At 41.4% G+C, this 21,032-nt stretch overlaps 1 protein-coding gene across 1 annotated transcript in view; it reads right to left on the bottom strand.

Annotated features, from left to right (window-relative positions):
• The window catches only part of COL4A2 (collagen type IV alpha 2 chain), a 312,542-nt gene that overhangs the window by 55,448 nt on the left and 236,062 nt on the right, over positions 1-21,032 (bottom strand). Inside the window, exons 27-31 of the mRNA XM_073614494.1 lie at positions 18,492-18,539; positions 17,088-17,174; positions 15,265-15,372; positions 9,250-9,471; positions 8,694-8,855 (exon numbers count right to left, since the gene is read on the bottom strand). Coding sequence (XP_073470595.1) covers positions 8,694-8,855; positions 9,250-9,471; positions 15,265-15,372; positions 17,088-17,174; positions 18,492-18,539 — 627 coding nt within the window. The remainder of the gene's footprint in view (positions 1-8,693; positions 8,856-9,249; positions 9,472-15,264; positions 15,373-17,087; positions 17,175-18,491; positions 18,540-21,032) is intronic.

Genomic DNA, 21,032 nt, shown 5'->3' with positions numbered 1-21,032 from the left:
ACCCCTTTCACACTGAGGTGGTTTTCAGGCGTTTTAGCGCTAAAAATAGTGCCTGTAAAGCGACTGAAAGCTGGCTCCCATTCATTTTAGTGTGACTTTTCACACTGGGGCGGTGTGCTTGCGGAACGTTAGGAAAAGTCCTGCAAGCAGTATCTTTGGGGCGGTTTGGGGGCTCTGAATTTAGCGCTCCCAAAACGCCCTGCCTATTGAAATGAATAGGCAGCGCTTCTAAAGCACCTGAAAAGCGCTTCGGAAGTGCTGCAACACGAGTGCTTTTAACCCCTTCTTTGGGGTTAAAAGCACCCCGCTAGCGGCTGAAAAGCGCCGCTTGAACAGCGCTAAAGTTCATCAGACTATAGAAGTTCTGAGAGATAGGGAAAGTGGCATAACTGCTTGAATAAGTTAGCAAGATATATACATATTTTATTAATATCCTCTGTTGTAATGTATAACATGGATCTAAGAAGCAGCATTTGATAAAATGTAGTTGAATTATGTAATTTTTTCTCATATTTTGAGTATGGCGCTTCATGGATGCATGTAGGGCTGCCACCTCATCCCTTTAAACCCGAACACATATGAATTACACAGGTTCTGAGGCTAATTCAATGCAGATAAGGCACCAAGTGAGTTTAATTACCACCTTAATCAGCCACAGAACCTGTGTAATTTTATGTGTTCGGGTTTAAAGGGATGAGGTGGCAACTCTACTTACAACACAATGGAGGTTTTATACTAAAGGCAAATCCACTTTGCACTGCAAGTGCACTTGGAAAAGCAGTCGCTGTAGATCTGAGGGGGACATGCAAGGAAAATAAAAAACAGCATTTTTGCTTTTACATGATTGGATGATAAAATCAGCAGAGCTTCCCCTCATTTCAGATCTTCCCCTCAGATTTACAGTGACTGCACTTGTAGTTAGAGTTGCCACCTCACCCCTTTAAACCCAAACACATATGAATTACACAGGTTCTGAGGCAAAATTGATGCAGATAAGGCACCAAGAAAGTTTAATTACCACCTTAATCAGCCACGGAACCTGTGTGATTAATATGTGTTCAGTTTTAAAGGGATGAGGTGGCAACCCTACTTGTAGTGCAAAGTGGATTTGCCTTTAGTAAATCAACCTCACTGTGCTACTTTCTAAAGGGACTGAAGGCCCATACACACTATTAGATTTTCTGCAGATTTTTGTCTTCAGATTTACCAAAATCATATAATATGAGGTCAAACCTTAAGAGTTTCAATTTGTATGCAATCAGGCAGGCCCTTGTACTACATGGTTTTGGTAAATCTGAAGACAACAAACTGCAGAAAATCTAATAGTGTGTATGGGGCCTTATAGTTCCTAGTCCTTAAGGGGCTCTTGCATTTGTTCATCAGAGACCGTCAGGTTCCATGCACACTGGCAAAAAAAACCCCGTTGATTCTACAGGCATTTGACATTTTTTTTTACCTGCCTGTAGAAGCACTTCTATTGTATTCTATGGGTCTTTGCACATTATGACGACCACAGGGTAGAGGGTAATGTTGTTTAATGCTTAAAAAAAATGCAAAAAAAACGCCTGTAAACTCAAACACTTATAAACTCGCCTAAACTTTGTAGAATATGCTCTCAATTCGTGTTTTTTTATGCCACGTTTTTCCAGCTAAAACCCTAACTTTTTTTCTGCTCCTAGAGTACGTTCCAATCGTGTGTACTTTGCATAATGCCGCATACACACGGGCGGACTTTTCGTCCGGACTGGTCCAACGGACTTTCGACAGACTTTTGGCAGACTTCAGACGGACTTTTGAACAAATGGACTTGCCTACACATGATCACACCAAAGTCCGACGGATTCGGCGTGGGGGGGCGTGACCGGATGCAGGTGTGAGCGGCGGAGTGCGTGCTCTTGCCCGTCTCCAACCCTGATGCTGCATCAGCTCTGATGTTTGTGCAAGGCTTATCCAGCCGTGTGATTGCCCTGTGATGGGCTTACTTAGCCGTGGGAAAGCCCTGTGAAGCACCCGCTCCCTGCCTACAATTTCTGTGGTTCCCACTGGCTGTTGGCTGCGGACAGGAATCCTGACTGGCGGTGGCGGCAGATGTGGGGGCCGGGAAGGATCAGCTGTGTTGCCGTGCTGCTGAGCTCCGAAGGGAAGCCTGGACTGATCTCCGCGGTGTGTCTGTGGTGGTGCCTGGTCGCCTAGCGTCATACTGCAGACACAGCAGGTGGCTGAATTATCCAAGCCCAAGATGAACACAGGAGGGAGCGGCGGAGATTGCGCTAGGTGCCAGCTGACGTGTGAGTCTGAGTGGAGGACACCAGGCCTGGATGGGCTCTCTGTAAGAAGCTTGCAAAACTCCCCTCAAAGTAAAAACTGGAGAGAGGTAAAGAATTTGATTTTTATATAAAGTGACTGTGGCTGTTAAAGCAGGGTGCCTGGAGCTCATCATTAGTACTGCAAGGGCTGGATACTTGTATTAAAGAGGGTCTGTTTAGTAGCAAGGTTAGGCTGGTGGGCTGTATAGTACCTAAAGTGTCCTGCCTGCTATGACTAAGAAGAAGGGGGAAGATCAGCAGCAGCAGTCCCAGGAAACTAGCCTACCCAAGCTACCCGCTCAGCTAAAGAAAAGGAGAAGGGGACCCAAATATGGCCGCACTGGCAGCTGCGGCGAAATTAGAAAAGTTTGCTCACAGCTCCGCGCAGTCCCCAGCCAAAAGTAATCAGCCACCTCTGGGGTAAACGTCATTAGGGGGTCCTGGAGATAGAAAGAGTCTGGGGAGAGGACCTGATAACCCGGTGGTTAGTGCGAAAACAATAAATAAAAAAAGTCCTGAGAGAGAGCACCTGGGAAGAACAGGGGATAGTAATCCCAATACAGCTGCAGTGAGTGAACAAGAACCCACCTTAAAAGAGGTATTATGTGCCATAAACGCATGCAGGAGTTCGATAAGTGGGATGTGGGAAGAGTTGAAAGCTCTAAGCGAAGAGTTTGGCAGCATTAAAAAGGAGCTTCAGAAAACAGTGGAGAGAATCAAAGGCGTGGAGGAAAGGGTTAATCAAGTAGAAGATACTGTAATCCCAATGCGGCAGGAGTTTATAAAAATGCAAGCCCAGCTAGATACTAACAGACTTAAAATGGATGAATGGGAGAACAGGTCGCGAAGACAAAACGTGAGAGTGTTGGGTCTCCCTGAAAAAAGTGAGGGTCCCCGCCCCGAAGAATTTATGGAAAAATGGCTTAAGGAGGTTTTTGGGGCTGAGGCCTTCTCACAGTTTTTTTCTATTGAGCGAGCTCATAGAGTGCCTTCCAGGTCAGCATACTCAGGAGATCGCCTGAGACCAATGATTTTGGGGGGGGGGAGTGGATGGAGGATGGGAGGGTTAAATGGGTCACAAGGAATGCTCCCAGGGTAGGCCAAGAAAGGCAGGGGGGGAGGGGGGGAAGGGGCACAAGGGTAAAGAAATAGGGAAAATGTATTCAAAATTAAAAGGTTGCCATACACAAGCAATAAATGCACAGAGGGTTAAGATAAAATCATCACAAAGTTCTTTTGTAAAGTTAATCCACATATTAAATAGTAAAGGAAAACCGGGTAGGATCAAAAGGGATGGAATTTTTTGTATATGAGCTTATAAATAAATATTTGGCACTGGTGGGTTTAACTAAGGTGGTCTTAGGGTTCAATACCATTTTGTTTCTCTTTTTTTGGTTTCTTTGGTTTTTTTTTGTTTTTTTTCTCCTCCTTTCTTTCTTCCTTTTCTGTGCTGGAAGATGTATAGTTATTTGCACATTGTATATGTATATTTAGTTTATTTATATGTATATTTATTTACTTGTACATATGCTTACAACTTAAAGGAGGGTTAGTATGGTAGGAATAATCTCATGGAATATTTGGGGTATGGGCGACCCCATCAAAAGAGCTACCGTACTTTTAGAGCTGGAGACACTGGGATCGGGCCTGGTGTGCTTACAGGAGACACACCTCACCAATGACTCTAAATCCGTAATTTGGAACAAAAAGTTTCAAGCACAATACTATTCAGTGCATACCTCCTACTCGAGAGGAGTATGTATACTGGTTAAAAAGGGGTTGGTGTTCTCCTGTAGGGATGTTAGGACCGATCCGTTGGGTTGTTATGTTTTCTTATTCTGTATAATAGAGGGCAAACCCTTAGTTATAGCTAATGTGTATATTCCCCCTCCCTTCAAGATGGAGATTTTATATTGCCTCCTAGAATATGCCGAGGACAAAGGTGATATCCCACTTATAGTGGTGGGCAACTTGGTACTTAATGGGAAAATGGACAGGTTCCCCCCAAGAGCAAGGGAGAATAGAGCAATTGAAGGACGGCTTACCCAGCTGTTCGAAGAGATTGGGTGGTGCGACCTCTGGAGAATCCGTAATCCAGAGGAGCGGCAGTATTCTTGCTACTCGGAGTCGCATCAAACTCTCTCTCGCATAGATATGGCAGTGGGAAATAAGGGGGCGCTTCCCCTTATAGGGAAAATAGAGTATAGGCCGAGAGGGGTATCGGACCATTCTCCTTTGACGCTGGCGATAATTATTCATAATAGAAATAATGAGAGAATATGGGCATTAAACCCTATATGGCTGGAGATTATGGGAAAAAAAGAAGACATATCGGAAAAAATAAATGAATTTGTGTTAATTAATTCAGGCTCGGCGTCGCAGGGGATGGTCTGGGACTCCCTCAAAGCATTTCTGAGGGGTATCCTCCTACAGTATATAACACGGGTTAAGAGACAATCAAGAGAAAAAGGGGATCAAATTAGGAGAGAGGTGTTAGAACTAGAAAAACAATACATGGCGGACCCAAGTCCAGGAAAACAGCAGCTTTGGGTAAAAAAGCAGCAGGAGTACAAGATGGATATGCTCAAAAACGCTGAAAACAAAAGATTATTCCGGAGGCAGAGATATTTTGAGGAGGGTGAAAAAGTGGGTCGTATGTTGGTTCTATTAGCTGATATTAACTCGCCCTCCTCAACGATTGCTGCGATTCGAACTCCTAGCGGGGCAGCTACGTCAGACCCCTTGATGGTTAAAAAGGTATTCTTTGAATACTATAGCAACCTATATAAATCACAACATCAACTGGAAGTAAGAGAGGTAGAAAACTTCTTAGAGGGGGTTAGTCTGCCACACCTCTCTGAAAGTGAAAGGGCTAGTCTGGACTCCCCCATAACTTTTGAGGAAGTACAGCAAGCAGTGGTAGATATGCCCAACCAAAAAGCCCCAGGTCCTGATGGCCTGCCTGTGGAAATCTATAAGTACTTTGGGGAGGCGTTAATCCCAGAACTCCTGAAGACATTGAACTGGGCGACTACGGAAGGTGTATTGCCCGCTTCAATGACTGAAACCAATATAGTTTTGATTAAAAAGGAGGGGAAAGATCATCTTGAAGCAGCATCATACAGACCCATCTCGCTACTATGCTCTGACATAAAAGTATTGGCAAAAATAATGGCCACTAGATTAAAGAAGTATATATCATAGCTAGTACACCCAGACCAGTCTGGGTTTATCCCAAATAGATCCACTAGTATTAACATCAGAAGGGCACACCTGAACCTCCAGTCCCCGGCAGGGATTAGGAGCTCGAGAGCAGTCCTCGCTTTGGATATTGCCAAGGCGTTCGATAGCCTGGAGTGGGAGTATCTCTGGTGGGTACTGGAGAAGTTCGGGTTTGGCCCGAAATTTATTAAGTGGGTGAAGACCTTGTACTTCTATTCAAAAGCTAGGTTAAAGATTAATAGTGAATATACGAAATGGCTACCCCTTGAGAGAGGGACAAGGCAGGGGTGTCCACTTTCGCCCCTGCTGTTCGCACTGGCGATGGAGCCATTAGCAGAGGCAATAACACACTTGCCTGGAACTCAGGGATTTGGAGGGAGGAATGGGTCGGAAAAAGTGGCACTCTACGCTGATGATGTGCTGATTTTTCTTGGGGATATGGGACCCTTCCTGGAAAAGGCAATACAGCTGGTGGAAAGATTTGGAAGGTCATCGGGCCTGATGGTTGATTGGGGAAAATCAACATTGCTCCCACTAGACTCGACACGCAATATTCAAAGGGGTAGTTTGCCGAAATTGAGGGTAGTGGAGAAGATGCACTATCTGGGGATAGTTATTTCAACTGACCCGGCACAGTATATTGGAGACAATCTAGTCCCTCTACTGGAAAAATTTAGAAGGAAATGTGCTATTTGGTGTCAACTCCCGTTATCCCTGGCAGGGAGAGTTAACTTGATTAAGATGGTTTGGATGCCACAATTATTATACGTACTTCACAATTCTCCAGTTTGGATTGGAAATACTTGGTTTCATAAATTAAACGTTATATTTAGAGAATTAATATGGAAGAAAGGGCAGGCAAGGATCAAACTACAAACTCTCCAGCGCCCTGTCGGGGAAGGGGGACTGGCAGTACCACATCCCTATAGCTACTTTTTGGCGGCGCAAATACAACATCTAGAATGCTGCGAAAACCAGGACCGATCGAACTCCAACGCAAAACTTATGATGCAGGACGTCCCATACGGGTCCCTGGCAGAGGCACTAGAGGCTGGGATATTCCAGGAGGGATCTCCAACATATAAATTGGTCATTAAAGTCTGGCAGGCCACTAAGAGGATTATGGGGTACGGAGGCTATACTGAATTCTCGCCCATATGGGATAACAGGGGTTTGAGGGAGTTGTTAACGTTGGAAAAAAACTGGATATGGGTCCGCCACGGAATTCGTAGACTGGTGCAGTTATTTGAAGGTAAAAATCTGAAACCGTTCATTGAGCTAAGGAGTGAATACGGGATCCCAAATAACACCTTTTTTACCTATCTGCAGATCAGGCATGCACTCAACAGTCAATTTAGTAGCTGTCCATTAGAATGGTGCAACGCACCTCTACTAAATAAAATCATTAGAGCAACCTCCACTAAGTGTCTGATAGCAATGGTAAATGGACAAATCTCTGCAAAACTGCTAGATCTGCAAACGACTCTGGGTGTCAGGGAAGGGTGGACAGGGGAGGTGGGGGAGATAACCGACAGTCAGTGGAAGGGAATTTTGAAGACTAGTCCATTGGTGTCGATTTCCCCATCGCAACAGGTGTCACAACTATTTCTGATACACAGGGTTTATTATACCCCTAAGAGATTGTTTAGGTTTGGCCGTAGACCGGATGACAAATGCCCTAGATGCTTGGATACTGGTGATTTAATACACATGGTATGGAGGTGTCCAAAGTTGGCTAGGTATTGGTCAGAGGTAATTAGGACCATAGAAGCTAGGTTTAAAACCAAGTTGAAACAGGAGGCTAGGGTATGTATCCTTGGCCTGCTTGGGGAAAGTGTGGAATCCAATAATAAGAAAATAGCTATAGGAAGGTGCCTTTACCAAGCTAGGAAATTAATAGCGCAGTCCTGGCTATCCAGCTTGCCTCCAACTATAGAAGACTGGCTTAGGACAGTGGATAAGCTAGTATGGACAGAAAAAAACAGGTTATACCAGGAGATGTAGTCATGATAAATTTACAAAAATTTGGAGCTCTTGGTTACAGTGGTCAGGTATAGCCCCCTGATCTGGATCTAACCTGAAACGTACCTAAGGAATTGGATTACCCGTCAGTATAGTGCAGAGATAAAGGAGAATTAGTGAATCAAGGGAGTAGGCGATGCGATGATGGCACATGAGGATGTTCACGCAACCTTTTTTATATAGCCTAGGGATAGGGGTGGATGGGTGGGTGTGGGTTGGGGGGGGGGGGGCTTATAGGAGGTCCAGAGTGAAAAACGCTTTGATATATTTAGATTGGACTGGATAATATCCATAAGCTGTTGTGAAAAATATAATGTTCTCTATTTTCTTTTGTAATGTGAATAATCTAATAAAGAATAATTAATTAAAAAAAAAAAGTCAGACGGATTCGTACGTGATGACGTACATCGGACTAAAATAAGGAAGTTGATAGCCGGTAGCCAATAGCTGCCCTAGCATGGGTTTTCGTCCATCGGACTAGCATACAGACGAGCAGATTTTTTGACCGGACTCGAGTCCATTGGAAAGATTTGAAACATGTTTCAAATCTAAAGTCCGTCAGATTTTTGACCGAAAAAGTCCGCTGCAGGTCCGATGGAGCCCACACACGGTCGGATTGTCCGCCGGATTCGGTCCGTCCGACCAGTCCGGTCGAAAAGTCTGCCTGTGTGTACGGGGCATAAGTGTCCAGGAAGGAGGACAGCTTAGAAACCTGTACATAGGGAGGAAGTTGTCCCCGGTTATTGTTTGAGTCAAGCTGGGCATCCCAATTCCTATTTCCCATCCAAGTTATTACCCCTAATAAAACAACAAAAATCAAGCTCCTTGTGTCTGGATGAGGGTGAAAAATGCTTGTCACCTGGCTGTGCAGGAATGGGGAAACCAGTTATCAGCAGCCCTTGCGGGGGTAGTGCTACAATAAAGATCTCCCCCCACTGCACAGGACATAGCTCTGTTTAATACAGTTAAAGGAACATCTATTTAAACTGGATCACCACTTCCCATAGTTCAGATTTAAATAATGTCAGATATTTCAAAATCACCTAAAATGAGTCACAGCATTAGATGTTTTATGGCATTGGCAGTAGTCACACTTTTACAGGATTATATGTAAATCAAAAAAACAGAGCACTGCACTCTTACCTGGAAGTCCGGAGAGACCCACTGTTCCTGGCTTCCCTGGTTTCCCTGGCATTCCTGGAAAACCACCATTCCCTGGTGGACCTGGTAATCCAGGAGTTCCAGGAATTCCAGGATCACCTGAAATACCTTTCAGTCCTGGGGTCCCAGGGCTTCCATCGATACCTAGGAGAAAAATAAATAGGAATATGACAGATTAACGATAACTGCTAAGTTAATGTTTCCTTCAAACATATTCTGAGCACAATAATGAATTTTAGTAAGGGTATTTTTATTGAAAGAACGTTTAATTTGTATTCTGTTGCAGCTCCATCTAGTGGCCATAATGTGGTATTTTCCTGAATTCAGGAAAAATTCTTCATGGCCACTAGATAGAGCTGTATATCATAGAAATGTTCTATATTTAGCAAAATATGGTCAGAATTTATCATGAATGGGGGGAATGTTTGTGACATTCATCCAACTTTCTTTTTTTTTTTTTTGTAAATAGATCCCTTGGTAAAAGTACAATTACAAAGATACAGAAAATGTAAAAATATACAGTATTAACAGTATGTACCTCGAAATCCTGGAAAGCCTGCGTCGCCTTGTACACCTTTCAGGCCTGAAAAGCCAGGCCAGCCAGCATCGCCTCGGGATCCAGATGGAGCTCCCAGCACATCACCAGGGCTACCTTTTTTACCTTGATATCCCTGTGCACCTGGATTTCCTGATGGACCACGTTCTCCTGGTAAACCTGGTGTTCCAGGCTTACCACGATCTCCTCTTCGACCTGGGAATCCTGAAAACATGAAGAAGGTATATATGTCGATGCAGAAAGAAATGTATTCGCCCCATCTACTGTATGTACTAAATTCAATTGTACAATTCTAACAACTATAATAATTGCACCTAATAGGTCAGATCGTTGTTTAAAGCTGTGCTACAGACACACATCTAACACAGGTAAATTGCATATATGGGAACTGTTTTACCTGGCAAAGGATTTGTAATTTTGTTTTAGCCAGTGAACCTCTAATACATAGCACAGACAAGTTTATGACCTTCCTGACAACTTCACTGTAGTTAAAGCTGAACCCTCTGAAACTACCCTTGCATTGAGTCCCCCCTACATTGCAAGGGTAACTTTATCTCCCCCTTAAAGTAAAAAGTGTTTAACCCTTGCGGTGCAGGGGGCCCACTGCAAGGGTACATTTTACCTAATGCCAGGTGTTCAGCTTTAAGCAACATAGCCTGGTTATGAACCAAATCCAGTAGTGACTGGACAAAAAAAAGGACATCCTGTACTCTCCCCTTATGTAAGATTGTTCATAGAAAAGATCTACTTACCTGATCCTCTTCTTCGTATTGCTAGACCGGTCCCTGCAGTGTTTTATTCCCCATGCTCTTAAAGTAGAACTATAGGCAAAACTTTTTTTATCCATTTTTGGATAGAGTAAGGCAGGGTTATAACCCCGTGTAAAGTTTATTTTTGTCATCTTTGTCCAAATGGGGAGATTTACCTTCACTTCCTTTCACGTAGCCAAACAGGAAGTGAGACGAAATCCCTACAAATTAAGGGACTCTCTTGGGGACCCCCAGGTCACCAGAACTAGTGTCCCCATTGGAATATCCCCCCCCCCCCCCAATTACTTTTCTGGGGATTTTCTTTTACTTTCACTTTCAATGATAATGGTAAACAGGACAGACAGCAATAAAAACTGACAGGTGTTCTAATCCCTAACTACTCTATCCAAAACTATAAAAAAAGTTTTGCTTTTAGTTATACTTTAAGGTCATGCCATCATCAAAATCAATGCAAGGCCCACAGCCCTGCATTTTGATGCCAAAGGACACTCCACCACTTGGGGGGGGCGTCATCTGCTGGGGACTAGAGGATCAGGTAAGGTAAAGTACAAAAACTAAACAAGCAGTTAACCATTGCACTGTGGGCCTACTCTCACTGCAAGGGATCATTTTTAAGTGATTGTAAAGGCTAAAGGTTTTTTCCCTTAATGCATTCTCTACATTAGGTGCAGCTCCCCCCTCCCCCAGCCCCACTAAATACTTAACTGATCTCGATCCAGCGTTGTGCACAAGAGAACTCCTCCACCTCACTGAACTCAGTGAGTGCAGTGGGAGCCATTTTCTGCTGCTGCTGTTAATAAAATCCAATGATGAGGGAGCGGGCCTGGCTCAAGCAGCAACATGTGTGTCAAATAGGAACATACAGTGCAGGTCAAGACTGAGCCCGCATGAATACCCCCTGTAGCAAGCAGCTTGCTGGGGGGGAGCCAGGAGCATTGGCTGGGGACCCGAGAAGAGGAGGATCAGGGCTGCCTTTGCACGGAACAGGTAAGTATGACATTTTTGTTATTTTCAAAAAAATGATCAAAAAAAAAAAAAGGCCGAACTTTTATATCACTTTAGGTTTTCCACATTTGGGCTTTACAGTATTAATGCCAATTCTCTAATCATTGTACTTTTGTACTTATCACAACAGAAAAAAATACAGATACGATGGGTTGCTTTTCCTGAAAATCAATCCAGTATTAAGCAGTATACCTGTGAACATTTGGAATTCACAATTCAACCTCTGCGTGTGTGTTGGTGTCAGGGGGCTAAATGATTGGGTGGGTCCGCAGTGAACGGTAAAATAGAAATCCACAGTACTGTTTTATAGGCTGCAATAGGCCTCCTCTACTAAGCAGAACATGTATATATGAACCAAAAATAAACAGCAGAAAAAAAAGAAATAAATAGAAATGTGTCCCTTAAGAAATTTTTATTAGAATTTGTAGTGCTGTCAGCACTAGACAATTCCACTAGAGCAGGGATCTCCAAACTATGGCCCTCCAGCTCTTGCGGAACTACACTACCCCATGAGGCATTGAAAAACTCTGAGATTCACAGACATGACTAGGCATGATGGGAATTGTAGTTCCTGAACAACTGGAGAACCATAGTTTGGACTAGAGGATGCTGTTTGGAGGCAGGAGACCTGCTCTGCATTAAAATGTGGTTTTCTCAGATTGTAAAAGATAGGCACCAGTCATGTTTGTTAAGCTAAAAACAAAGATTTATGGAAAATTGTAGGATTAGAAGAAGGGTGAGGGTGGAATCAGGTACATATATGCACAACTGGTTCTAAACGCCAGATTAGACTCTAACTATACTGCTCTCTATTTGAAGTCTCTCTCCATGTGGCCATGTATACCTTTATCTTCAGTCTCACTACTCTCTGGTCACAGATTAGGCTGGATTAATACCTACAAGGTTTTGACTAAAACCCCCAAAATCCTATACCTACTCAGATCTCACTTTGAGGTCCCAGCATTAATTGCATTCCTTGGCTGGCTTCTTGATTCAACATCCAGGGCAGTTCAGCCCCAAAGACTTCTATGGGGCTGGTAGAGGCATTGGTTCCTATCAGTCTAGATGGTATGAACTTTTAGTTGGTTTAGATAAAATTATGGTACTTTATGAAAAAAAAATGTACATAGTTTTGACACTGGCTGAAGGTAGGTTATTTAAATGTTTAGGCCTATAAGAATCAGGGATGGATATATGAAAACCCCCTCCTTGTATGCGAAGATATTGCTCATAGGGAACTATGAGAAGAGACAGACACTCCTACATATAGCTCTACACCAGTTATTTTTACTGTGTTTACTGTTTCTATGGTGATGTATGCACCGATTTTTTTTTTTTTTTTATTAATCTGTGTTATGAATAAAATGATATATTTTATATTTTGGTTTATTATTTGAGTTGTCCGTAAAGTCCCACTTTACTGGGGGGGTACCTTTTGTGCTCTTGTTTTATATATAGGGATGTTGGCATTAACTTAGCTTTTACTCTGGTGACTTGATTTATTGTATACAACCCAGGGTAGTAAATACCCATCCCCCATTTCACCATTGAGTAATCCTTATTATAAGTTCTCTTATATTTCAATAGCTTTGGCCCTTTGCATTTAGGGACGGGAACTAATATACTGTGTAACATAAATTGTTTGTATTCTATAGCAGCAACTACAGTGTGGAACTATGTTTTAGGGGAAGAAATGGGAGACCTTTATGGCTGGCTATTCCAAGGACTATGGTAGGAAAGTCATCACAATCTGAACTTTCATCCCTGTTTTTCCAACTGGGGGGAATTGTTGAGAAGAAGGCAACATGTTTGCAGCATGCTTTTGGCACGCAGAAAGTTTTGACCGGTATATTGGGGAGGATATTAATCCATTCGGACTGCGGATACAGATTTTTCCCCTCCTAGAAGAGGTAGATGTTACTTTTAAAAAAAGATGGGAAAATAATTTACAACAATACACAAAAATTACAATGAAGCTTCTGAGTGAAGAATACCATAAATGCATTGCTGCGATGGATAAGGAGATTGACCTTAGCTATACCAAACTACAACCATTCAAGGTACTACCCACATTCAAGGAACATGAGGATAGGATTAGGCGCCATCTGGATCAGGTCACACATGATACATTAGCGGTAAAAGAAAAAAGTTTTGGAGGGACAAGAGGGCTTTCCAGAAGGGAAAAGCCTATAGATGGCACCAAGGCACTAGATCACAATGTCAGAAAACCAAGGGACTAGGACAGTCATTTAGGGCACTATGAGAAGAAACTGTCACTCCTACATATAGCTCTACATCAGTTATTTTTACTGTGTTTACTGTTTCTATGGTGATGCATTCACCATTTTTTTTTTTATCTGTGTTATGAATAAAACTTTATATTTTGGTTTAATGTTTGAGTTGCCCGTAAAGTATTGTTTTATACATAGGGATGTTGGCAAGGTTTTACTTTGGTGACATAATATATTGCTCAAATGTACACAAGGAAGACAGCATGCACTGGATTAATGTACATTTCAGAGGAGATTTATGGCTTGTTTCTTTTCTCTTCAGATGTAATTAACTAAGATTATTTGCGTAATGAGAGAAATATGCACTGACCTTCTTCAGAAAATACTATTATACTCATCCTCTGGCTTCAGTACCATATTTTCTGATTTTCTAATCCAAACAAATATCTGATTAGGAGTTTCTCCACCCTCAATGGATGCCTGCTTGTGATTCGTTTAGGCCTCATTCACATGAGGGTCTATGAATCCGTGCCCCGTGTAATGGCTGTTTTTACCTGCACAGGGATGCACAAGTGTTCTGTGCATCCCCATGTGGGCAGTTCCATTCATGTCAATTGGAACACAGCAGCTTCATGGACCCAGCTGTTGCTCCCTATGTGATATCCACTGCATAGGCACTTGCTGCATCCCAATTGACATCAATGAGACTGTCCAAAAGGGGATGCACAGAACACTTTTGCACCCCCATGTGGGTAAACACAGCCATCACACAGGGCATGGATTAATGTGCCCCGTGTGAACAAGGCCTTGTACTTGCAGTCGTTTTATATCTTGATATTTTATTTGCATATCAAAAGAAAACAACTAAAAGACATTTCATGAAACAGTAGGAGTACAGTATTAAGCAAAAAGGAATTCTGTCTTTATTGTCTTTGTAAGACTGGCAAAGATGCCAGTATTTCAATAAACTATATCAGGATATTACTGAATAATTATCATGGACTCGCTGACCACAGATGGAGAGAGCCTACCCTGTTACCAGCTGGGTTCAATAAGGAGCAACGTTCAACGAATGGGCATACTTCTCCATAGCTTCTGATGGTGGAGATGGGTTGGCTGCTTTCGGCTCCCAGGTCGCTGCCCCAGTTACTACCAGCCAAAGTAAGGTGAGTGGAGACTCCAACAAAAAAAGGGGGGTGCCCCACGGGATTGTGGGCAGTGGATCAGTACTGCACACAGGCTAACGAGCGAATGAGTATAGTGCAGAGTACAGGAGTTCCAAGGGATTAAAGACTGTACGGTGTACAGGATTTCCAGGAATGGATTATTGCTTGATTTCCAGGATTTCCAAAGACAGGTATACAGAGTGCACAGCAGCACTTCAAAAGACAGGGTACCACTCAGCCTTTTTTAGGGACAGGTGAGCAGAGTATACAGCAGAACTTTCAGGGACATAGTAGGGCTCAGTGTGCAGAATTTCTAGGGACAGGTAAGCAGCATGCACAATGGCACTTCCAAGGACAGGGTACCACTCAACAAGCAAGATTACTTGGGACAGGTGAGCAGAGTACACAGCTGAACTTCCATGGCTCAGCCTGCAGGATTAATTGGGACAGATAAGCAGAGTGCACATCGGGGCTCCCAGGAAAAAGGAGTAAAAAATTACAGAGCTTGGCAGCACATGGGCAAACGTTGCTCTGGCTCTGAGCACAACTTAAATATAGTCACTGATTTCCAGCCTTTACAAGTACTGGTCTTATATCAGACAGCAGGTGGAACTGGGTTGCCAGACCAGGGCAAAAGTCAGGTGACAATAATGTTAGTGATTGAAAGGAAGAGGGAACAGTAAAAAGAATATCAAGATAAACATAGGATTTATAGAGATTATGACATAACAAAAGAAAAAAAAACTAGAAAGGAAAATGTCCTATATACTGCATTACTTTTCAAGATAAATGAGATGTTCCAGTAATAAGTGAATAAACAATTACCTTGTGGACCAGGCAAGCTATCAGGTCCAGTGTCACCTCTGACTCCTTTAAATCCATGCATTCCATCTGCACCTGATTGACCTATCTGACCTTTTACACCTCTTACACCTAATATGACAAAAACACAACAGAAATTAAAGTAATTAGACAACAGGATAAGTTACTGAAAAATAATTTACACGTAAAAACATAAATTGTGTTCACACAAATCAATTGTAAGATAAAAGGGTGTTTTTTTTATTTTAACTATCCTGGCCATGATTGGATATTCAAAGTGAACATAATTTCACTTTGCTGAATACACATTTACAAAATGTTCATTTTGTATGAATTTTAGAACTTTAAAAATACATTAGGTGGTCAGCAAAAATTTGAAGTCATGTATAAAGCTAGGGCACCTAAAAGTTCCTGCATATACCTGCAGCGGCCCCCAAAACCCTACCTGTACAGTAAAATCTCACATTGTCCTGGCAGGCAAAGCTAAGAAACTTTCTGACAGTGCTGGCACTTGCTTCTGTCTTTCTGTCTTGTGCACATACCTTTCAACCATTAAGATGTCACAACATAGTAATGGGCCAATAAGAACAGAAAAGTGGAAGGATGAAGCAGTAAGTTCTGACGCTTTGATCACTGTTGATCAGAAGGGCCCAGAGTTTGGCCATGGCAGCAAGAGGCTGCTGCAAGTATGAACCTCCAAGTAGCATCTTTAGCATCTCTTTAAGTTAAATACATAATGAATTACATTTAACGATTGTAGTCCCTTGTGATACAGAGTATGTAGTCTACCCACTGAAATGCCCTTGTGGTTTACAATACATTGGCGAAATTACACAGCGCTTAAAGGACCACATTTTAGGATACTGTATATGTCATCTACAAGGTCAAATATGAAGGCAGTTCCACTTTGTTGAGATACCTAGAGTCAGCTGAGATTTCAGGTATTGAAATATATGCCAATATCCAGGAGAGGTGATGATAGAATTTTGTGGCTGTGAGTCCTCATAAATAGACTTGTTTCAGGGCTCGTTTACTAAACACTCTGTTCTAGTGTGTGTGCAGCTGTCAGTTTTTGAATGCAGTTAGGCGTGGTGAAGAAGGTGGTGCGATACATATTTCATGGCATCTCACCGTTTTACTTTTTTTACAAACTGATTTGAAATACACAATGTGACACTTCATTCACGTCTCTGCAGAGCAGCATGGTGAGTTGCTCTGTTGTAAGGTTAAATGCAGTGCTTTCCTGTGCATTGCAGTAAAATGCTATATATCTGATTTCACCACAGCTCACCGCACCACTTTGCAGTCTGAACATAAAAACAATTAGTTTCAATGTGCCCTAGCGGCAACTGGCATTTATTCAGTGTGAAAAAAATGTCAGTCACTGCACTATGTGTGAATGAGCCCTTAAACTGTATATACAAAGAGTTTGAATCGTGATAACTATATGCATCTACTATTATAGTTGTTCATTTAAATTCACTATTTAATTATTAAAAATCATTTTTTTCAGAAGAAAGATCTACTGATGGCACTGGGAGAAGCAAGCTTGTGTATGTGCTGAAGCCAAATAAATAATCATAGACAAAAAGGAGGTGTACTGTAGTGTTAATGATCACATGAATATTGGACTGCAAGGACTAGATATTCTAGAGAAAGCAATGTAAGGGGTGGTGCTGGACTCAATAAATGTATTGAGGAAAACACATATCTATGGTGTTATTGTTACCAATGTCTTAGGTTTGATTTTATATTTTTACCTAGACTTCCCCATTAATGAATGGACCAAAGTCTTTTTTCCATGTAATGCAGTAAACCATTCCTACCGTTAAATCCTGGTAATCCTGGAGGGCCTCTTGTTCCTGCCGGAGCTGGTGGTGGAGTTAATGTGCACCCACGGCCTGGAAATATAGCTGTAAAGATATTTCTTAGTGATATTTTGCGGTCAAAAATGGATAAAATAAGCTCCTGCATATGTTCATAACTGTGCAATCTCTACACTCAGTAATACAGAAATTGGAAGTCAACAATATATTTTACTATGCTATATCATATCTCCCCATACATTTCTTTGTTATATAAGGGTTTAGCATCTGTTGCTGTTGCTATTGAAGGAATAGTAGATTTAAATTAACCTTCTGAATTAAAAAGTGAGCATACAATATCAGAGTGGGATATTGATGGATTGCAATACTTTAAAACTATCATACACAGACATCAGACTAATAGATGTACAGTATATCTGTGAATAGTGTATTGTTCTTTATGCAAACACCATCATGTATGTAAAATTAGGATCATGCACCAAGTTTATTTTTGGGTTTATTCAGCTACTTTGTACTTGCTTGTTGAGTATCTTTTGGTGTGTGAAACTCCCAGCACAAAGTTAGCCATGGACACTAGAATGTGGTTATCAAAGCTTTACAAAAACGAAAATGTTTAAAAAAATACTAGGGTTGTATAGGTTATAGAATTATAGAAACAATGTCGTGCATAAAAGAAGCAAGTGGCTTTTTTATGTATTTATTTTTTGGATAATTGCGGTGTTTTGGCATGAGGGACTTGGTATATAAGTGGATCTTGCTCATAGCTCAAGGTCCGCTTTAATATTATAGTTAAAATTGATACATACAACATTTCAACCTCAAAAAGTGACCATAAAACATTTCCAGATAAATTTGATTACAAAATTATGCATGGAAGTATTTCTTTTTTTAAATGGAGAACAGCTGGAGTCTTGCTGAGTTATTATCCTTAAAACATTAGGGCTCCAAAGTGAAAGGGCTACATGTGGCTCAGAAACACTAGTTTGACATGCTTATATCTGACCCACCATCAGAATTTTATTGCTGGTTCCTCAGGTATTATTTCTCCTCACTATTGATTCACTGTGGCATCATTCTGTATTTATTTCAAAAAGTCTTGACCTTACCATATTTAGATAAACATTATTCTTTTACTTCCCTGCTGTACTGAGCCCAATAAAATTTCTGGTTGTCTAATATAGAGCTGCAGTTTTCATGCTATTTTGTCAGTTGAACCATACTGTATCTTTTTTTATTTTTTTTTTTATCAAATCAGTAAATCAAACCTAAACACTAATAAGCTACACTGCTACATATTTTATTATTTCATAGCTACCTTGCTGGAAGTGTTACGTAACTGAAAAGAATTATAAGCTATTTGGTGACTGGCTATTCATATTACAATTTATGAAAAGGTCATCTTACGTCTTTGGCCTACTTCATTGTCTTCTCCGGGCTCCTTAAAGCAGTCTCCTGTGATTAAAAAATGAAATGATCTTTATGAAGCAACAGTTGGTGAAAAACACCCAGATTTCAAAAGTTATTACTGTAACAATATCTTGTTTTTCCTAGTAGAAAAAATATATCTAATTTTTTTTATTTAAAATAAAAACACAGATTCTCAGAATTTGTGCTTTTTACATGCATCCAATAAATGTTTAATGCAATACTAAAAATTGTATTGAGAGTAATATGGGGGCTGCTTTACTTTTAAAAGAGCTAAGTGTGTGGCTGTCTTTGGCGTTTGTACTTTCTGAGGCTTAGAAAAAAAGCAAGTATTATAGGAAAGTCAGAAATGGTCAGAACTCCTAATCTGCACCTTTGTTTTTTGGTCAGAGCTTCAGAAAATATTAAGAATATTGGATTGGTATTTTTAGAAATCAGCACTAGCAGCTTCCATTCTTTTTCAGCAAAAAGGTTTACTTGTATACTACTACTGCACTACCACTTGTTTCCAGCAGATGGTGTGACACAGACCAGATCACAAAACATTCATAACATTTAAAGCTTACTTTATTAAACATGCCGTTTGATAATAGGATAATGTACACAGATAGCAATTTTTTTAAAACTAATCCTTATACAAAATGAATAAGTAAAAAGCAGGATACTACAATACAATGAAAAAAGAATCAAGCAATTGAGTGTATTTAGATGTGCAGAATAGACAGCAGCACCGAGCAATGAGTTTACAAATTAGGTTCTTGTAGTAGCATGCTAAGACTTAAAAAAATGTTTGCATTCTTGGGAACCAGTTGGTATATGATGCAGTACCCAAGGTTTTGCAGCTGGACTGAGGTGCAGGCACTAAGACGTGCCTTCTTTATCATAGAGTCAGACGCATCTTAAATATAAATGGGAATACCTATATGCTTTAACATAGACAGGCTTCAAAGGTAAACTGTGCAGGGATGAAGTTCATATACATTAAAGTGGTTCTAAACTCAAACGCTTTTTGCGTTAATCTCTCATTCTCTGCATTAGGGTAAAAAACCAAGGGCTCCTGCTGCTGTCAGTTAAATCTTGTGAGGAGGGAGTGGCTAAGGCATGCTGTCTATGGTGCACACAGCCCAGCTTGGGAGTGCATCTGCACGGGTGCCCCCATAGCACTCGACTTGCTGAGGGGACACCCAGAGGAAGAGGGAGCAGACAGTGCTGGTATGAGATTCCAAAAGAGGAAGTAAAAGGCAGCTCTGTGTGATATCTTTGCACAGAGAAGGTAATTATAACATCTTTTTTATGTTAGCAAAAAAAAACCTTTACCATCCTGTGCAGTTGGTGTCCTCTATTTCTTTTTGCTAAGTTTTTCAGTATTATGTTAGCCTCCCTTCGTTTATATACTGGCTTATGCACATTGGCCACATAATAAAAAGGTAACAAACCAGTGCAGTTTCAGAAAGTACAGTGGCGACGAAAAGTATTCAGACCCCCTTACATTTTTCACTCTTTGTTATATTGCAGCCATTTGCTAAAATAATTTAAGTTCATTTTTTTCCTCATTAATGTACACACAGCACCCCATATTGACAGAAAAACACAGAATTGTTGACATTTTTGCAGATTTATTAAAAAAGAAAAACGGAACTATCCTATAGTCCTAAGTATTCAGACCCTTTGCTGTGACACTCATATATTTAACTCAGGTGCTGTCCATTTCTTCTGATCATCCTTGAGATGGTTCTACACCTTCATTTGAGTCCAGCTGTCTTTGATTATACTGATTGGACTTGATTAGGAAAGCCACACACCTGTCTATATAAGACCTTACAGCTCACAGTGCATGTCAGAGCAAATGAGAATCATGAGGTCAAAGAAACTGCCTGAAGAGCTCAGAGACAGAATTGTGGCAAGGCACAGATCTGGCCAAGGTTATAAAAAAATGTCTGCTGTACTTAAGGTTCCTAAGAGCACAGTGACCTCCATAATCCTTAAATGGAATACATTTGGGATGACCAGAACCCTTCCCAGAGCTGGCCGTCCGGCAAAACTGAGCTATCGGGGGAGAAGAGCCTTGGTGAGAGAGGTAAAGAAGAACCCAAAGATCACTGTGGCTGAGCTCCAGAGATGCAGTCGGGAGATGGGAGAAAGTAGTAGAAAGTTAACCATCACTGCAGCCCTCCACCAGTTGGGGCTTTATGGCAGAGTAGCCCGACGGGAAGCATATCCTCAGTGCAAGACACATGAAAGCCCGCATGGAGTTTGCTAAAAAACACCTGAAGGACTCCAAGATGGTGAGAAATAAGATTCTCTGGTCTGATGAGACCAACTTTTTGGCCTTAATTCTAAGGGGTATGTGTGGAGAAAACCAAGGAACTGCTCATCACCTGCTGCAGGGACAGGATGACTGGTTGCAATCGAGGGAAAGATTAATGTGGCCAAGTACAGGGATATCCTGGACAAAAACCTTCACCAGAGTACTCAGGACCTCAGACTGGGCCGAAGGTTTACCTTCCAACAAGACAATGA

Source organism: Aquarana catesbeiana, linkage group LG02 (genome assembly GCF_042186555.1).
Source record: "Aquarana catesbeiana isolate 2022-GZ linkage group LG02, ASM4218655v1, whole genome shotgun sequence".
Classification (NCBI taxonomy): domain Eukaryota; kingdom Metazoa; phylum Chordata; class Amphibia; order Anura; family Ranidae; genus Aquarana; species Aquarana catesbeiana.
Note: the sequence above shows the minus strand (reverse complement) of the source record. Positions and strands in the feature narration are given on the sequence as shown.